Source organism: Bombus terrestris, chromosome 15 (genome assembly GCF_910591885.1).
Source record: "Bombus terrestris chromosome 15, iyBomTerr1.2, whole genome shotgun sequence".
In the NCBI taxonomy this organism is placed as follows: Eukaryota; Metazoa; Arthropoda; class Insecta; order Hymenoptera; family Apidae; genus Bombus; species Bombus terrestris.
In genome coordinates this window covers 8,456,949-8,471,622 of record NC_063283.1, presented here as the reverse complement: position 1 = coordinate 8,471,622, position 14,674 = coordinate 8,456,949, and the positions used below count along the sequence as shown (strand labels likewise).

General features: G+C 50.3%; 1 protein-coding gene across 1 annotated transcript; it reads right to left on the bottom strand.

Moving 5' to 3' along the window:
• Positions 1-746: 746 nt before the first annotated feature.
• On the bottom strand, positions 747-9,283 carry LOC100649071 (NK1 transcription factor-related protein 1). Its single transcript, XM_012317150.3, has 2 exons — positions 7,911-9,283; positions 747-3,034 (listed from the first exon to the last, which is right to left on the bottom strand). The coding sequence occupies exons 1-2, from the start codon at positions 8,788-8,790 to the stop codon at positions 2,175-2,177; spliced, it is 1,740 nt and encodes a 579-aa protein (XP_012172540.2). The 5' UTR covers positions 8,791-9,283; the 3' UTR covers positions 747-2,174.
• Positions 9,284-14,674: the final 5,391 nt, after the last annotated feature.

Below are 14,674 nucleotides of genomic sequence, written 5' to 3'. Positions count from 1 at the left end.
CACGAACCGTGCGTGGAAGGCTGGATGAGTTTGAACGAGTAACCGCTCAAAGCGTTGAATATTCTTCTTCCATCCGGTTCTAATGGCTCGACTCACTTAGCGTTCTCCTCTTGTTCGTCGTCTTTCCATTTCTACGAAAACGTTGGTTGTACGTGTAACACCGTTTAAACGATTATCCTCGCAACGAAGGTTGATCGAGAAAAAGCGGACGGAATCTGTCCGATCCGAGGGACAATTAGGATTTCAGTCCCACGAAATTGATTAAAAATTACTTTAGAATGGTTCGAGAGATGTTAGTTGTTTTATACAAAAATACGAAAATCTCCGGGATATGTAGTTTCTCACGAAGGAAAATTATTCAAGAGGTTGGAGGATAGAAGGACATAATCGAGCGAAAATAAGAGAAATATAGAGTTCGAGAACTTTGTAATGACGAGTCGCGTAGAGTAATGGAAAATTGGAGCGCGCAATATGTAAAGTGCACGTAAACGGAATGTAGAATTCGTGAATTTCGTGACAACGATGGTTCCATAGAATAACTGAAATCGAGGGCGTATAATAGTCAAACTTAGAAGAGGATTCGTGATAACAATGGTTCTACAGGATCATTGAAAATGGGAACGCATAATAGACAAAGTATGCTCGATTTGCAGTTGCACCTGTATCGAGTACAGACGTGATCGATCTTTCGTTGGTGCTGCGCGTATGCTGTATGGGATAATCTGCGTGTATTTACTGGCAAAGGCTTACGAGTGTAACGTACGGTATTTTATTTTACACAGGAACGTTCCACTGCGTTCCGACGTGGTTCAGTTTTTTGCAGTTCAGCACAAAAAATTTGCTCGCTAAATCCTTTCGCGCTCATCCATTCGCGACGTGCAACAGACACACCCGGCCAACCGTTTCTCTTTCGTTTACTCTCACGCACACCTTACAGCTACCGGCATTTTCTCCTTTCTTTTCATCTTCTTCTTCGTTTTTTCGCAACCCCTTGATGAAGTTTACTTCGTTTTTAAAACGGAAAGGGGAGGCGGGCCTCTCATTTGCTGCGACCAACGGACATATGTTACAACGAAGGTAGCGAAAAAAAAACGACGAGGCTCGCGCGTTTCCGCTCGACGAGAAGTACAGCTTTGATTCCAGCTCTTTAATTTCACATTTCCCCCCTTTTTCATTTGTTTTTTCGCTCTGTCTTCGTTCCTCTGGTTACACTCACGTTTCACAGTCATCGTTGCCCGTATACAAACGTCATCGCGAATATCGGTGTCGAAATGCGAAATAAGCCGACGCTTGCTGCTCCGTTCGTTTAATTTTTTAATTATACCCGAGCCGAAAGGGGAGGAAAGAGGGGCGGTTTACGCGCGGAGCTGTAATCGAGCGCCTGTTATTCTTCGGCCGCGTATCACCGCGTATTTATCTTACCGCTTGGCCGACGGATTCCCCTCTCTCTCGCATGCTGGCGAATTTTAAACGACCCGACAATATCCTCCAAGAGATATGCTCGTTTTCCGCACTTCACCCCGCGTAAACCGATTACCCTATCGAAAACGTCCCACGTGCGACGATCAACGGGCACGAAGTGGAAACTACGGACGAAATATCCGAGTTCGGACCTATGGACTTTTACTTTCACGAGCCAGAGAGCGTATTTCCTTTAGTTCGAGTCCTCGATGGTGCTGCCCGGAGGTGAAGAACGGAATTGGTGGTCTCTCTCGCTACGGTATATACATTTATATAATAGTGTCTCATGCAGATCTCGACGAATTCGACACTCAGGACATAACGTAAGATGTATCTACAAATAACGAAGCTAGAATCAAAATCCGCAGGAGACACTTGGTCGACGTAATTAAAGCGACTCGCAAACCTCTATCATACACCATCTTACATGTCCCACCTTCTTACGTTCACCTACCAAACGCAGTCTCTTCACCCCCGTCCTTCTTTATTTTATCGAAATATCCATCTACACAATACGCCGCAACGCCATCGATACTCAAAACGTATATAATATATATATATAACAATATTCTCTCTTTCATACCAATCACATTCTCTCTCTTCTCCTCATCGACAATCTGCACTTCTCAAGACCTCAACGTCGAACCAACCAGCACACACCTCGACGACTACGAAGGCGAAGACGATGTCCGCGCGATGGATTGTCGAGTTCGCTACGCGTGCGGATGCGTGTGCGGATGTGGATGCGTCGACAATGCCAAGCCCGTGGAGGATGGCGTGGAGGTGGGTGGAGGACCGGACGCCGTGGCGGTGGTGGCGGACAGGTGATGACCGAAGAACGTCGGCCCTGTCGGAGGATAAGGTGGCGCGGCTGGGTGATAATAGCCAGGTGGCGGCGGCGGCACGGGCGGTGGATGATGGACGTGGGCATGAGGATGGGGATGTGTGTGCGAGTGTGGCAGCGGGTGTTGATGAGGATGCGTGGCGAACAGGAAGGCAGGCGCGTAAGGCGGAGGATGTGGCGGTGTGGTGGGCACCGTGGGACTATTCACGTCCAGTCCTGGGTTCTGTTTCTTCCATTTGGTTCGCCGATTTTGGAACCAAATTTTCACCTGGGTCTCCGTTAACGAGAGGGACAGAGCCAGGTTCAGACGTTCGCAGACAGACAGGTATCTAGTGGTCTTGAACTTGTTCTCCAGAGCGACGAGCTGTTCGTACGTGAACGCGGTCCTGGCTCTTCTAGGTTTGCCTCCTGTGCCACCGCTTCCGCTGGTTCCATTCTGGCTGGTTTGGTTTTGACCTTGGCAACCCTGCGCCTGTACGCTGCTGGACGACGACGAGGATGAGGAGGACTGCCTCTTCTTGCAGTTCGACGATGGAACGTTGCTCGTTGCGGTGGTATTACTCTCCCGGCCAGCGTTCGAGGATTCCTGATCCGTCACCCTCATCTCCACGTCCTCGTCCTCGTCCTCTTCGTCAGGGTCCTCGTCCATGTCCTCCATCCCCGTGTCCGGTGTGCCCTCCTCGTCTTCTTGGCCGCTGCCGCAGGCGAACTCGCCCCGCGAGTCACCATCTGAAAATAGCAATAACACCAGAGGATCAGCGGAGAACGTCTCGCGGAGGAAGATTGCCGTAGCAAGGAAAGCGATACGGTGTTGTGTGACGAAAATTGATTACACCACGGGGGGTATAAAATTGCGCCGCGGGTGTCGGTTTACCCATGACAAAGCGGTAACGCGATCCCGGCCGTTGTTTCATACCCTGTCCTCACATCGAGACGCGGAAGATGCGCCGTTCGAATTCGATACCGTATTATACGGAAAAAGTGAAAAAGAAGATGATCTCCATTTATCGGAGCGGAAAATAGGCGAAAGAGTGTATAACCAAATCGAAGTTCCAACCTCGTGTAGGAACCCTTTCATCCCATCACCGCTATCGCGGAACCGCAGTCACAGGGTTCGAAACGCACGGCCGTGCTACGTTCCACGGCAATCAGTTTAACGAGCGTGTCGTCGGTGCGACCGCAAAAGCTGGTTCCGCGTATCGTGCCGCATTTAATTTAATTTCTGTTTGCTCGAGACACCGTAATCGCGAAAAGGTACTCCAAGCAAGATATCCCAGCGACGATAGGGCAAACCGGCGGACCGACCAACCGACCAACCGACCGACCGACCGACCAACCGATCTCTCTAGCCGACGAACGATCGAAACGCGCGAAACTCGTAGAGAGGAAGCGACCGACCAGCCGGCCGCCTGGAACGAGGGAAAGAGAAAGAGCGGCCAATCGGTCGCTCAATGAGAGAGGAGATTGGAGATTCAATCAGCACGCAGATGTCCCGGGGACAGATATTCCCTGGCTCTGGTCCGTGGAGGCTGGGGCGCCCCTGGGAGGTTGGGGGAGGAGGGTGGGGATAGGTTTCCGGATAAAACCAGAGACAGAGAAGGAGAGAGGTTGGCAGTGGCGCGCGATTGAAAGAGACGGACGGAGAGGACAGGAGCAGCACAGGGTGTATCGGTAGAGAAGAGAGGAAGATACACGGAGAGCAGCAAAGGAAAAAGAGCGAGACGGTGGAACTTTATCCGAATTGGCGTGGCTCGTGGCCCATAGCCCGTAGCCTAGCACTGTGCCTGGGGGTTGCAAGTCCGTAGGGGGCGACGGATCGAGAAGGTTTACGCCGTAATGGGATTTGTATCTCGTTAACGCGCGATCGTTCTTGCCCCGTCGTACAGGCCGCCGACCGACTATCATCTCTCTCTTCCTCCTTTGCTTCCTCTTTCTTTGCCTATTTCCGCCACCGGCCTCGTATCTTTCAGCTCCACACCGTGAGCCACAGGCTACAACTCTCCCTTTCTCCTTCTCTCTTTCTATATGTGTGTACGCTCCGATTGATTGCGTCTAATTGAATCGCGTAATTTATATTGTTCCTCCATCGTCTCTTTTCATCGGTCACCAGGTGCTACTACGTTTTTCATACTGACTGATCTCGTGTTCGCGGGTTACTTTGGTCTCTGATTATTCGGGGAAAAAGCGAGACGATGAATTTTTCAGCGACTCGGAGCCATGCGATCGACGTATCCTCCATGCATCTTGGTAATTGACGATCGTCGAATCGATCGTACGCGACACCGACATATACCGTTATAAAGCGTCTCGGTCAATTAAGTTCGAACGCATCCATAATGAATCGCCTCTTATCGCGTTTATCGACTTTTTATAGCGGTACCACCGCTCGAAACCATTTATCTTGTTTAGATCTTCTTCATTAAGCATGATCACGGGTCCAACGCAGGAGAACCGATCGCGGGGGTTGTAGCTTCCCCAGAGACACCGTAAGGGGGCACAGGGGACGTCAACACAGTCAGGAACACTTATTTCGGTTTTCCTCATTAAGCACAATGACAGGGTTTGACAACGAGTGCGGCGATCTGGGAATACGCGCGCACTCCCCTTTGGATCGCCGCCGATGATGACGTTGACGGAGCGTGCGAGACGTGTCTCTTGGATCGAAGCCTAGAAACGTTCTCGGCGCCATGGACGATATTGAGATCGGTGTGAATCTCAGCCAACGGGGAAAGATAAACGAGCCGGTTGATCGTGATCGATTCGATTGAACGGTGCTGTTTGTTTTATTAGCCAACAGCCAAGATTATAGATGGTAAGAGTTGAATAATCATCTCGGTTTTTCGTACATACGGCTTCGTAAAAGCCAAAGCCAGAGGTTAGAAACATATGGTCACGTGTCTAAAATCTGTGGGGTTGGAAATATCGCGGTGGTGTTGATGGATACTGTAGGGGGTCGAAATTGCTTTCGTTAGCGACGATCTAAACAGCAGGCTCGACACGATTGTTCTCGTTAGCTGCAGTCTAATTATCTCCCGTTGAACAAGTCCACTATATTACGCTCCATTGTCTAAAAAGCGATTCTCTGAATTTTATCTTCCAACGACCTTCCCCGACCATTACGAAGGAGCTTGTACTTTCTTATTTTGAAGTGGCCACAAATTTCGCGCGCGTTATCGTTATCGCGAGGAGGTAGCGGGAAAATACGAGCAATTATCATATTATTTCCCCGTGCAGGAACAATGCGACGCGTCCGCGGTCTAGGAACAATGGCTCGACCGGAATAACAGTGGAATCGGTCTCTTAACGAGCGGCGACGATACCATCTAGCCGGTCTCGATAAGAAAAACACAAGAAGTGGCGTTTAACGGTATCCAACGGCGAGGTAGCGGCTGGTAATTACAATTTTTCTAGAAATCTAGCGGAAAATCCAGGAGACTTCGAATCGCCGAGTCTTTCGAGAGGGTGATAGAGAGGGAGAGAGAGAGAGAAAGAGAGAGAACTTCTCCGACGACGATCGGTGGCGTGTGCAAAAGGGGGACAGGGCGTAGTGTGGCGGGATGAAACGCGGGGACGATGAGGGAACGAGGGAGAGAGAGAAGTCATTATGATGCAGAAGAGCCAATTTTCTGGGCGGCTTGGCGCGATGCGACGCGATACGCCGCGATGCTGCGCGATTATCATAACAACCGACGATATTATTCCGTCGCCGGATTTACCGTGGGGGCGGACACCGTTCGCCGCTAGCAGCAGTCGAAACGGATTTCACCGATCGGCCGGCTGGCTCTGATGCACTTTTAATGGGTAGCCTGACCACCCTGGAAGATGGATGGCCTGAGAATCGTGTAATCCCGATTTCATCGCCACGATCGATCCTCCAAGGAATCGTCTCGCCCTTTCGTTATACCGTTCTCTCCTCTCATCGTCCATCCACAGACTTTTCTTCGCCTCCATCGGATCGTTTTTTCCGATTTTTGGAGGTCGAAGACGCATGCGGTCCACAGCGTCGGTTGATTTCGTTTGCAGCTAGTGTCCCGTACCGGGATAAAGGGACGATAATGATGGGGTTCAAGGACTGGTTAACGCAGATTAGCGGAGCAATTTGTCACGCTCCGACAGCCCGCCCTCGCGAACCCCCTCCCCGCGTCTATAACCCCCTACATCAGCCAACGGTGAGTTCCTTTCCTCTGTTTCTACGTCGTTTCACCCTCTTCGTCCTCTCCTACCGCGTTATCGGTACCCGGGATTCTTCCTCTTATCTGTCCGCCAGACTCCATTAAATTCGAAAGTCAACTGTGAAATTGGGATTCGGCGCGCGCGGACTCTCAATTCGATCATCGAAAGAAGATAAGCTTTCCGCGGCAGATGCCCGCTCGGATTAGATCGCTTGTTGTGGGAAAGAATTTAATAAACGTGCCAATTTCTACCGTCCTTGTTTCATTCTTGTCTATTATAAATTAGAATTTCTTCTAATCGTTATTCTCGTATCAATCGATCAGTGATACAAAATTTCCATCAATTACGTTCGATATCGAGGTTAGACATTAAGGATGGTGTTTACTTTTGTTGTACGTCCGATCGAATGGTTTCTGGGCTACGCGAGACGCGTTTATTATAAATAAGAACTTATCAATCACTTTTTACCTGTTAATCGATCGGCGGTACAAAACTTGGACGAATTAAGCTCGATATCAAGGTTAGACGCGAACAATGGAATTTGCTTTCTTTGAATGGCTGATTAAATGGTTTCAAGGCTACGCGAGACGCGTTTAAGCGGATCACGACGGAACGAGTCGCGCGAGAATGGTATTAGAGTCTTCTAACGTTGCCTCTGCATTAACTGCGCGACGTTTGACCGGTCTGGTTCCCGTGTTCCCAGTAAGGCGTCTACATCATCACTTTTGTCGGAATCCCCGTACACGCAAATAACTCTGAAACGAGCGAAATTGCAAGACGCATGGAGAACAAGCTATCCTTCTAGCGTCTAAAGTTAGAACGAGGAAGAAGCGAGACAGCACGCGTCACGAGGTTCGGTGAAGAGGAGGCAAGATGTACCCGGTTTACGAAGACGAAAAAATCACTTTCAAGATCATGGGATCTCGCGGGAGACGAGGTCCATATGTCGCTCGAAGAAAAAAGAGCGCCCGCTGGGCCATGTTTTGGCGAACGGTTACAAGGCGAGGAAGACCCGTTCGAGTAAGGAGGAAGCAATAAACATGCAGCTTTGCGGAGAAAAAGCCACCGGAGATTAGGAGACTTTGCGAGTCACTCGAACGCGACAGATTCTTTCCAATTAATCGGTCGCGACGATCTTTCAGACGAAATTTATGAAAGACGATGACGGTATATTATATCTGTCATAGACTGACGTATCGACATTGTCGAGTAGACGATATTCGTGACGACCAATATTCGTCAACTCTATTTAAACGAATCAAATCTCCCTCTTAATTTTCCATACTGGCAGCAACGATATATTTTCTAAGCATACCGATCATCGCACAACGACAAAACAATGTTACAGCTTTTCTTATTCTTTATCCACGAACGTCAAAGAAAACGTAAATATCCAGTCCGAATGGATATCCTAAAGCGGATAATTAATCACCTTCATGCACGCTGTCGGCCCGCCGATGTCGTCGGTGCTGAACACGATTGTGTACGACGCGTCCGCCAGTGAACTTGTTCGGGTCCAGGATATTCTCCACGGAGAATGCCAGGCATCGTTTGTTCGCCTGTACGGTGCTGGCAGTCGTAGTGATGCTGCCGGTCGACGTGCCCGTCGTTCGGGCTGCGTTTCCGGATGTACAGACAGTCATCACCGTGGAAGCAGCGGCGGCATGCGCGGATATGTACACAGGAGCCCCGTGGCCGGTGGTTTGTCCGCCAGTCTGAACACACGAGAAAGGATGCACGCCTCGATTCGCGAATGGGTTAAGGAACTGATCGGATCCGCCGCCCCTGGACGAAGGAGCTGTTAAATCTACCGGACTACTGGGGTTGCTTTCGTCCACTTCGTCTCGACAAACGTCCACTTCAACTTCCTCGTCCTCCTGATAGCTTCCGTTTCTATTTCCAGGATGCACTTCCTCCTCCTCTTCCTCTTGTTCCTCGTCGTCTTCTTCGTCCTCGACGATATTTCTCCTGACGGAGACGTTCCTCTCGTGTTCCCCGTCTTCCTCTTCCTCCTCATCCTGCTCCTCCTCTTCCTCGACTTCGGTGTCTATCCTCTTCTCTCTGGCCGATGACGCGTCCATCTCGTGGAACTGATCCTTGTCGACGGATCGCAGGATCGGCGAGGTCGACGGCGAGTGTTGCTGACGCACGTTGTCGTAGTGCACAAAAGGCTCGCTGGTGCGTACGTGGAGCAACACGTGCCTCCTTTCTTGAGGTGGTAGCGAGAGCCCGGCACGCATATCCGCTTCCTCCCGCGGTAGGACGACCGGTCCTAAAGGCGACACGGTCCTGCCTTCCTGCATCCTCCACATAACCCTCGCGGTTATTCCTCTTTACCTCACCTCTCGATCCTCCATTCCGTCTCGTTGCTAGAAAACACTTCTCCGGCGATTGTTTACGTGCACATCCGCGTCGATCTTTCAAACAGTGTGCAACATCCTGATTCTTCGAGGCATCACTTACACCGACGACGATAATATCACATTCTACTTTCTCAAGTGGATCATCACTAATTCCTCAACTGTCGTTTTACACACCGTTCCCGATCCTTTCGCGAAATACACCGACGGCTCCGGTTAGTATCACGCCTCGAGTTTGTCCACCGAACTGGCCCGCGCACCGCGAGGGACAACCAACGACGTTCACGGATGACCGTGTGGGAGCGAAAAAAGAGGTATCGTCGCGCCGGGGGTCCAAGCGATCAGCGTGGTCGGTCGCGCGATTAGCAGTGTCTTTGGTAGGCAGAAGCCGCACGCGTCCCGTAAAATCTGCTCTCGGGACTTCCACGTAGAGCCATGGTGGCTGAATAGGTGGTATATCGGCGTATTATTAGTAGCGAAGAACCGTCGTAGGAACGTCGTCGCAGCGGAAAGCAACGAACCCTCTGGTGGGGTGTTGTTCCGCCTCGAATAGGCGTGTCCAACCCCTGCTGGCTTACCAGAGTATTCCGGTATGGTTCGAGGGGCGTGCACGTCTGCGTTCCGCGGGGGTTGCGCGCACACACGTGCTACCCCTTGTTCGTGGTGGGTACCACGAGCGATCAGTGTTGGTTCGTATGTGTGTGTTATATGTGTGTGCGCGTGCGTGTGTTGGTTCACGTGCGCGCGAACGTACACGAATACGAAGACGTACTCAGACATCGGCATCGGGACTGAATGGATGGGCACGAACACGAAACGGAGCCGCGTGCAGACGTTTCGCGGCCCCACGAGCGAGCTTTCGCCAGATACTCGGGTATGTACACACAGAGTCTACCTTTCCTCCCTCTCCTACCGTCTATCCAGCCCACTCTCACCCCACTCTCAGTCCGTCCCGCGATCCGACCGGCTAAAGTGGTTTGTCTTTGATTTAACCACCACCGCCGCCGCCACCGCCGCTGCCGCTGCCGCCGCCGCCGCCGACGCTGTCGATGGAGGAACGCTTTTCCCTCCACGCACGTTGCCATCGTTCAACGTTTCCCGGAGAATGTGTGTGGAGGAGTTGCACGCTTTACTCGCTCTCGGTATTCGTGATCGTGAAACGCTGCCGGGTTTGTCGATGATCTTGGTGTGTTCACTGGCGGGGGCGGGGCGCGTGGTGCGCCTCCAGGATCGTTGTGTACAGTAATCGTGCCGGGAGTATAATCGTTCTGGCTATGGTGGGTATCTCCAACTCTATCTCTCTTCTCTCCTTCTGTACTCGTGCACGTATACACGGACGCGTACATATTATACAACGGAGACTCTGTTCCTTTCTCGTTCGCTCTTTCGTCTCTTCGTCCGTGATTCTTTGTTTGGCTCATGGTGGAAACGAGAGTAAACCAGAACCAATACTATACGGTTGGCTAGTCGACCAACCGGTCGACGGGTCGGTCGACCGACCAACCGACCGACGGATAAAGGAACCAGCTACTGCCGTTGCCGTTGCTACTGTCGCCCGTTCACGGTGTTCCGCTAGTGCTGTTGCTGGTGCTGGTGCTGTTGCTGCTACCGCCGCCGCTCTTAACTCGGCGCACGGATATTGTTTACCCGACCATTTAGGTAATTGCTGGCCTACCGCCCTGCCAGCCAATCGAACGTAACCGGCGGATGAGCCTGCAATACCGAGCCCTCCCTCTCCTCCAATCAACTCTCTCTTCCTTTGTCCTCTACGCACGCTGTCTCTGTCTCCTCTTCTGTCGCTATTTTTCATCCTTTTTCTCTCTCGATCCGCCGCATCATCGCGTTGTTCTACCTTGTTTGTCGTTCGATTCGCGTTCATGTTGCAAGCTTCCCTCCGATCATCATCGAATTAGCTTGGGCCCAATCGTTCGACGAGATTGACGCCGCTGCTCTGCCGGCGATGATCGATTCTTTCCACGAAATTGGAGAGACACTCGCGCTCCCGTGGCATCCTCCCACTCTCCTCCAACTCTGTCCACGATCGACCGGATCATTCGATGACCGATCAAGCGAGACGATCGCGATACGTTCTATTAATAGTTTGATCGACGACGATTGAAAGGTTACGCAAACGTTTCTCCGGAGCTAAGGGTCCAATTAATTGGCCCGAGGGATGTTCTGTTTGCCTTAAAATTGCGTAATTCCTGGAATCTGATATTGATCGCTCGTTACAGATTCTGGACGACGTGTCTCGTATTACAGATTCTTTTCAGAAAGCTTTCCTATTTACCAAACCCAAATGGATATTTAACAGTCTCGAAGAAGCATTCCTAAAGCGCGAGCTCGAGCTAAAAATCCGCAGATTTTTAAGCCCTTGGCAAATGCGTGAGATGAAATACATCTTGCTTTGAAACCGCTTTACTAATTAACCGTAAATACCGACGACAGACGAATATAATCATTCCATGGCAAACAGATATAAATTGGTCTATATCTAACCCCAACCTAACCTCAGTCTATAGGAAAATAGTTAAATAATTGAAACGTATATTCCCGAATCCTTGAGCGACGGAAACGAGAGCGGCTGAAAAGCTGGCTCCTCTGATCCGCCGTTAATAAGCTGTAATAATAGGTCGGGGGCAGGCGCGAGTCGGCGACCGCGTCGCGAATCGATAGCATAATGAAGCAGATCAAATATTTATAATCCTACGCGGTCGCTTTATCGGTCGAGTTTTACTTCGGCCGTACAGATGTTCCTGGCGGAACGGGAATCGCGTAATCGCATCGTTTTCGGCGCGTCGCTGGCGCATCGACGGATGGAACGACGAGAGCGATGGTTTTCCAGGCACTGGTAGTTGGCAGCCGCCGGACTAATTTTCGACGCGGCGCTCGCCGCGCTCGGCTAATGAGCATTATCGTAAATTTATTTCGGCCCGGCTCGCCCGGCCACCGCATAAGAACTAACAAATTAATTTAATTCGTAAATGACACGTACGGCGTGCACGGTGCATTTACTGCATTGAATGCCGGCGCGCCGGCTGCAGCTCAATTTGCAGCCGGCCACCAAAGCTTAATTAAAAATTTACACCGACAATGTAGCCGAGCAGCGGCCGCCGCTCACCGTTCCGCACGTGCCTACTCTCCTCGTTGCTCGGTTTAACTATCTCGCTGACAAAAGGCTTTCTTACGAATGTCGACGAATGGAGAAATACAAAGAGTGTTTGTGCATGGCGGAGAAACGAGGAAAGTGAGAGAGGAAGATGTGTCACGGTCGACGTGCGACTTTCAAACGCGTTTTATCATCGGATCATCATGTATGAAGGAATAGAAAAGAACAGGTTGTTATCCATCGAATAGGTTAGGGGACGAAAAGGGTTGCGAGGTCGCAGGTGAACACACTGCCGGATTACCCTACCTGGCAAAGTGATGTGGGTTTAGGCGAGCGTTCCTAATAGTTCTGAAACGGTGCACGAGTCGAGGAGCAAGCTAGGTTGATAGATAGATGGCTAGACCGGCAAAAGGAGGAGCGGAGCGAGAGGGTGGCATAGGGCGTGTGGGTGCTAGAGGAGGATAGATCGATAGACATCGGGTGAACCGGGACAAAGACCGAACGATACCGGTCGACGATCCGCCAGAGAAAGACGTAAATATAGAATAAGAGACGATAGGCGAAAGAGAGAAGGGACGATAGAAGGTAGAACTGGAGGAGAGTCGAGGGGCGGGGGGTAGTTTGGAACGGAGATCGAACAGACCAGCCGTGACCAATTTGCGCCCGTTCGTGCTCCCGATTCTGATCCCGATCCACGATTCGCTCACGTCCACATGCATACACACACACACACGCACACACACACCCATGCAAGCACAAACACATTCTACACTATTTCATCCTGGACATCCATATACACGTACATACACGTATTCGTATACACAAAGATAGAACGAAAACGTAGAGTCGGCCTCGATCTTCCCTACGAGCTGGCCCCTAGCAGGGCCAACGATGCCAAAAGATACTCGTCAGAGAGGAAAGTCGCGCTGTGTTGTCGCTCGTTGTACGCCGGCCACCCCAAAAGTTTCACGCCTATCTGGACCGACGGCACCACTTCTATTCGCGCCACGATAATTGGCCAATTAAAACCGGCCGAGAGCGTTCGAGTTACCTGGCATCCGATAATTATACGGTATCCTCGCGGTGGTTCGACCACGTATCCACGCGACCAAGGGGTGTCAGAAAGGGAGGCAGGGATCCGACCTCCTGGCGAAGGGAGGACTCCGAGCCGGAGGATGGATCCTGACGTGGAAGGAGGAGAAGCAAGAGGGAAACGGAGGCTGCCTACGAACGTAAGGTAAGGGGGTTGGGAATCGACTATTCCGATTACGTGGCTTCGGATTCTGCGACTCTCTTTCTCTCTGCCTGGTTCCTCTCGTTCTCTCTTCGCGCGTGTCCCACCCCTCTTGGCCCTCTCCAGGTCTTCCATCTCGACGTCCTGTCCTCTTCTACGTAAATCAATGCGGCCAGCACGCCCTCTCCTTAACCCTGTGACGCATGACTGGAATATTCCTCGGTTCTCCGCGTTCATCCGCGGTCTGTTTACCCGGACTCGTTCCCCAGGTATCGATATAATGGCGTTCGGCTTCGTGTTCGTGCCCGTTGATTCGATAAGAAGGGTAGCGGCTTGCTTGGTCGTGAACCAGTCTCTGGTCCACTTGATCGACAGCTCGTTAGCCGGCATGTTAATTGATTCGATTTCCTGCCGCGACGGCAAGAGAATTTCCTGGCTTCGTATGGGAATATCTTTTAGGATTTTTAGATTGTTTCGATCACAAAAAAAAAAAAAGAAAAAGAAAGAGCGCTCGAATCTGTATTTAAAGTTGTTTCACGCGGAAATATTGTACGAAGAATTATATCGCCATCTATAATAACGATGGGTTTCCAACACGGCAAACAGAATAGAATTATTTACTTGTTTATTTATAGCTGCGACTACAATACCACGTAATTCACCCTTATAGTCGTTTCATGCATAATTCGAGAATATTCGATCGCTTTCTCAAACGCAAATACCGGGCGTTCCTTAATGCCAATTGGCGCGAGCTCCTTTCGCGTTTGAAATACAATCGAATTCGGTTACACAGGAACGAATATTTAATTTTTTGTCGAACAACACCCTCCGAAAATGAAGAGCAAAACTAATAGAATTGTATCGGCCACGCGATCCGTGATCTATGTCTCATTAAGAATGTCCCAGTTTGATTCATTCCAGAGGCGAGTGATTGATCGTTTATCCCTAATTAGAGATCGGGGAAGTCGTGAAAAAGTAGATGAAATTACGCGTGACACGAGCGGAAATTAGGTTCGTGGCGAACAGAATGATGTATGATCGTTATACTTCAGTAACCTTAGCGACAACTACGTTAAGATACTCGCGGGCCGCTGCTCTATTTCCGATGGAACTTCTTCTACGAGGTAATTATCCTCTTAATTAGAAGCATAATTCCCCGTTGACGTTCCGTGTTCCTTTTGAAGAGGGACTCGAATAAAGAACTAAAAAAAAAAAAAGAAAAAAAGAAGAGGCAGAGGAAAAATGGTAGAAGCGAGAAAGGTGGAAGGTTTTTACCGTTTTTACAGTTTTTGACGTGTTGGTACTTTTGCGGTATCATTTTGCTCAAGCTCGTAATCAGCCGGCACAATGCGGTGACTTTTAATGCGTAATCGCGTAAGCGTTAATTGTTGGTGATTACCGGTTTACAATTAACATTTTCTATAGACTATTGAGCATCGATTGATGTTAATTACTAAGCCCCCCTTTGTTTAATAAAGCTCGTTTTCAAACGA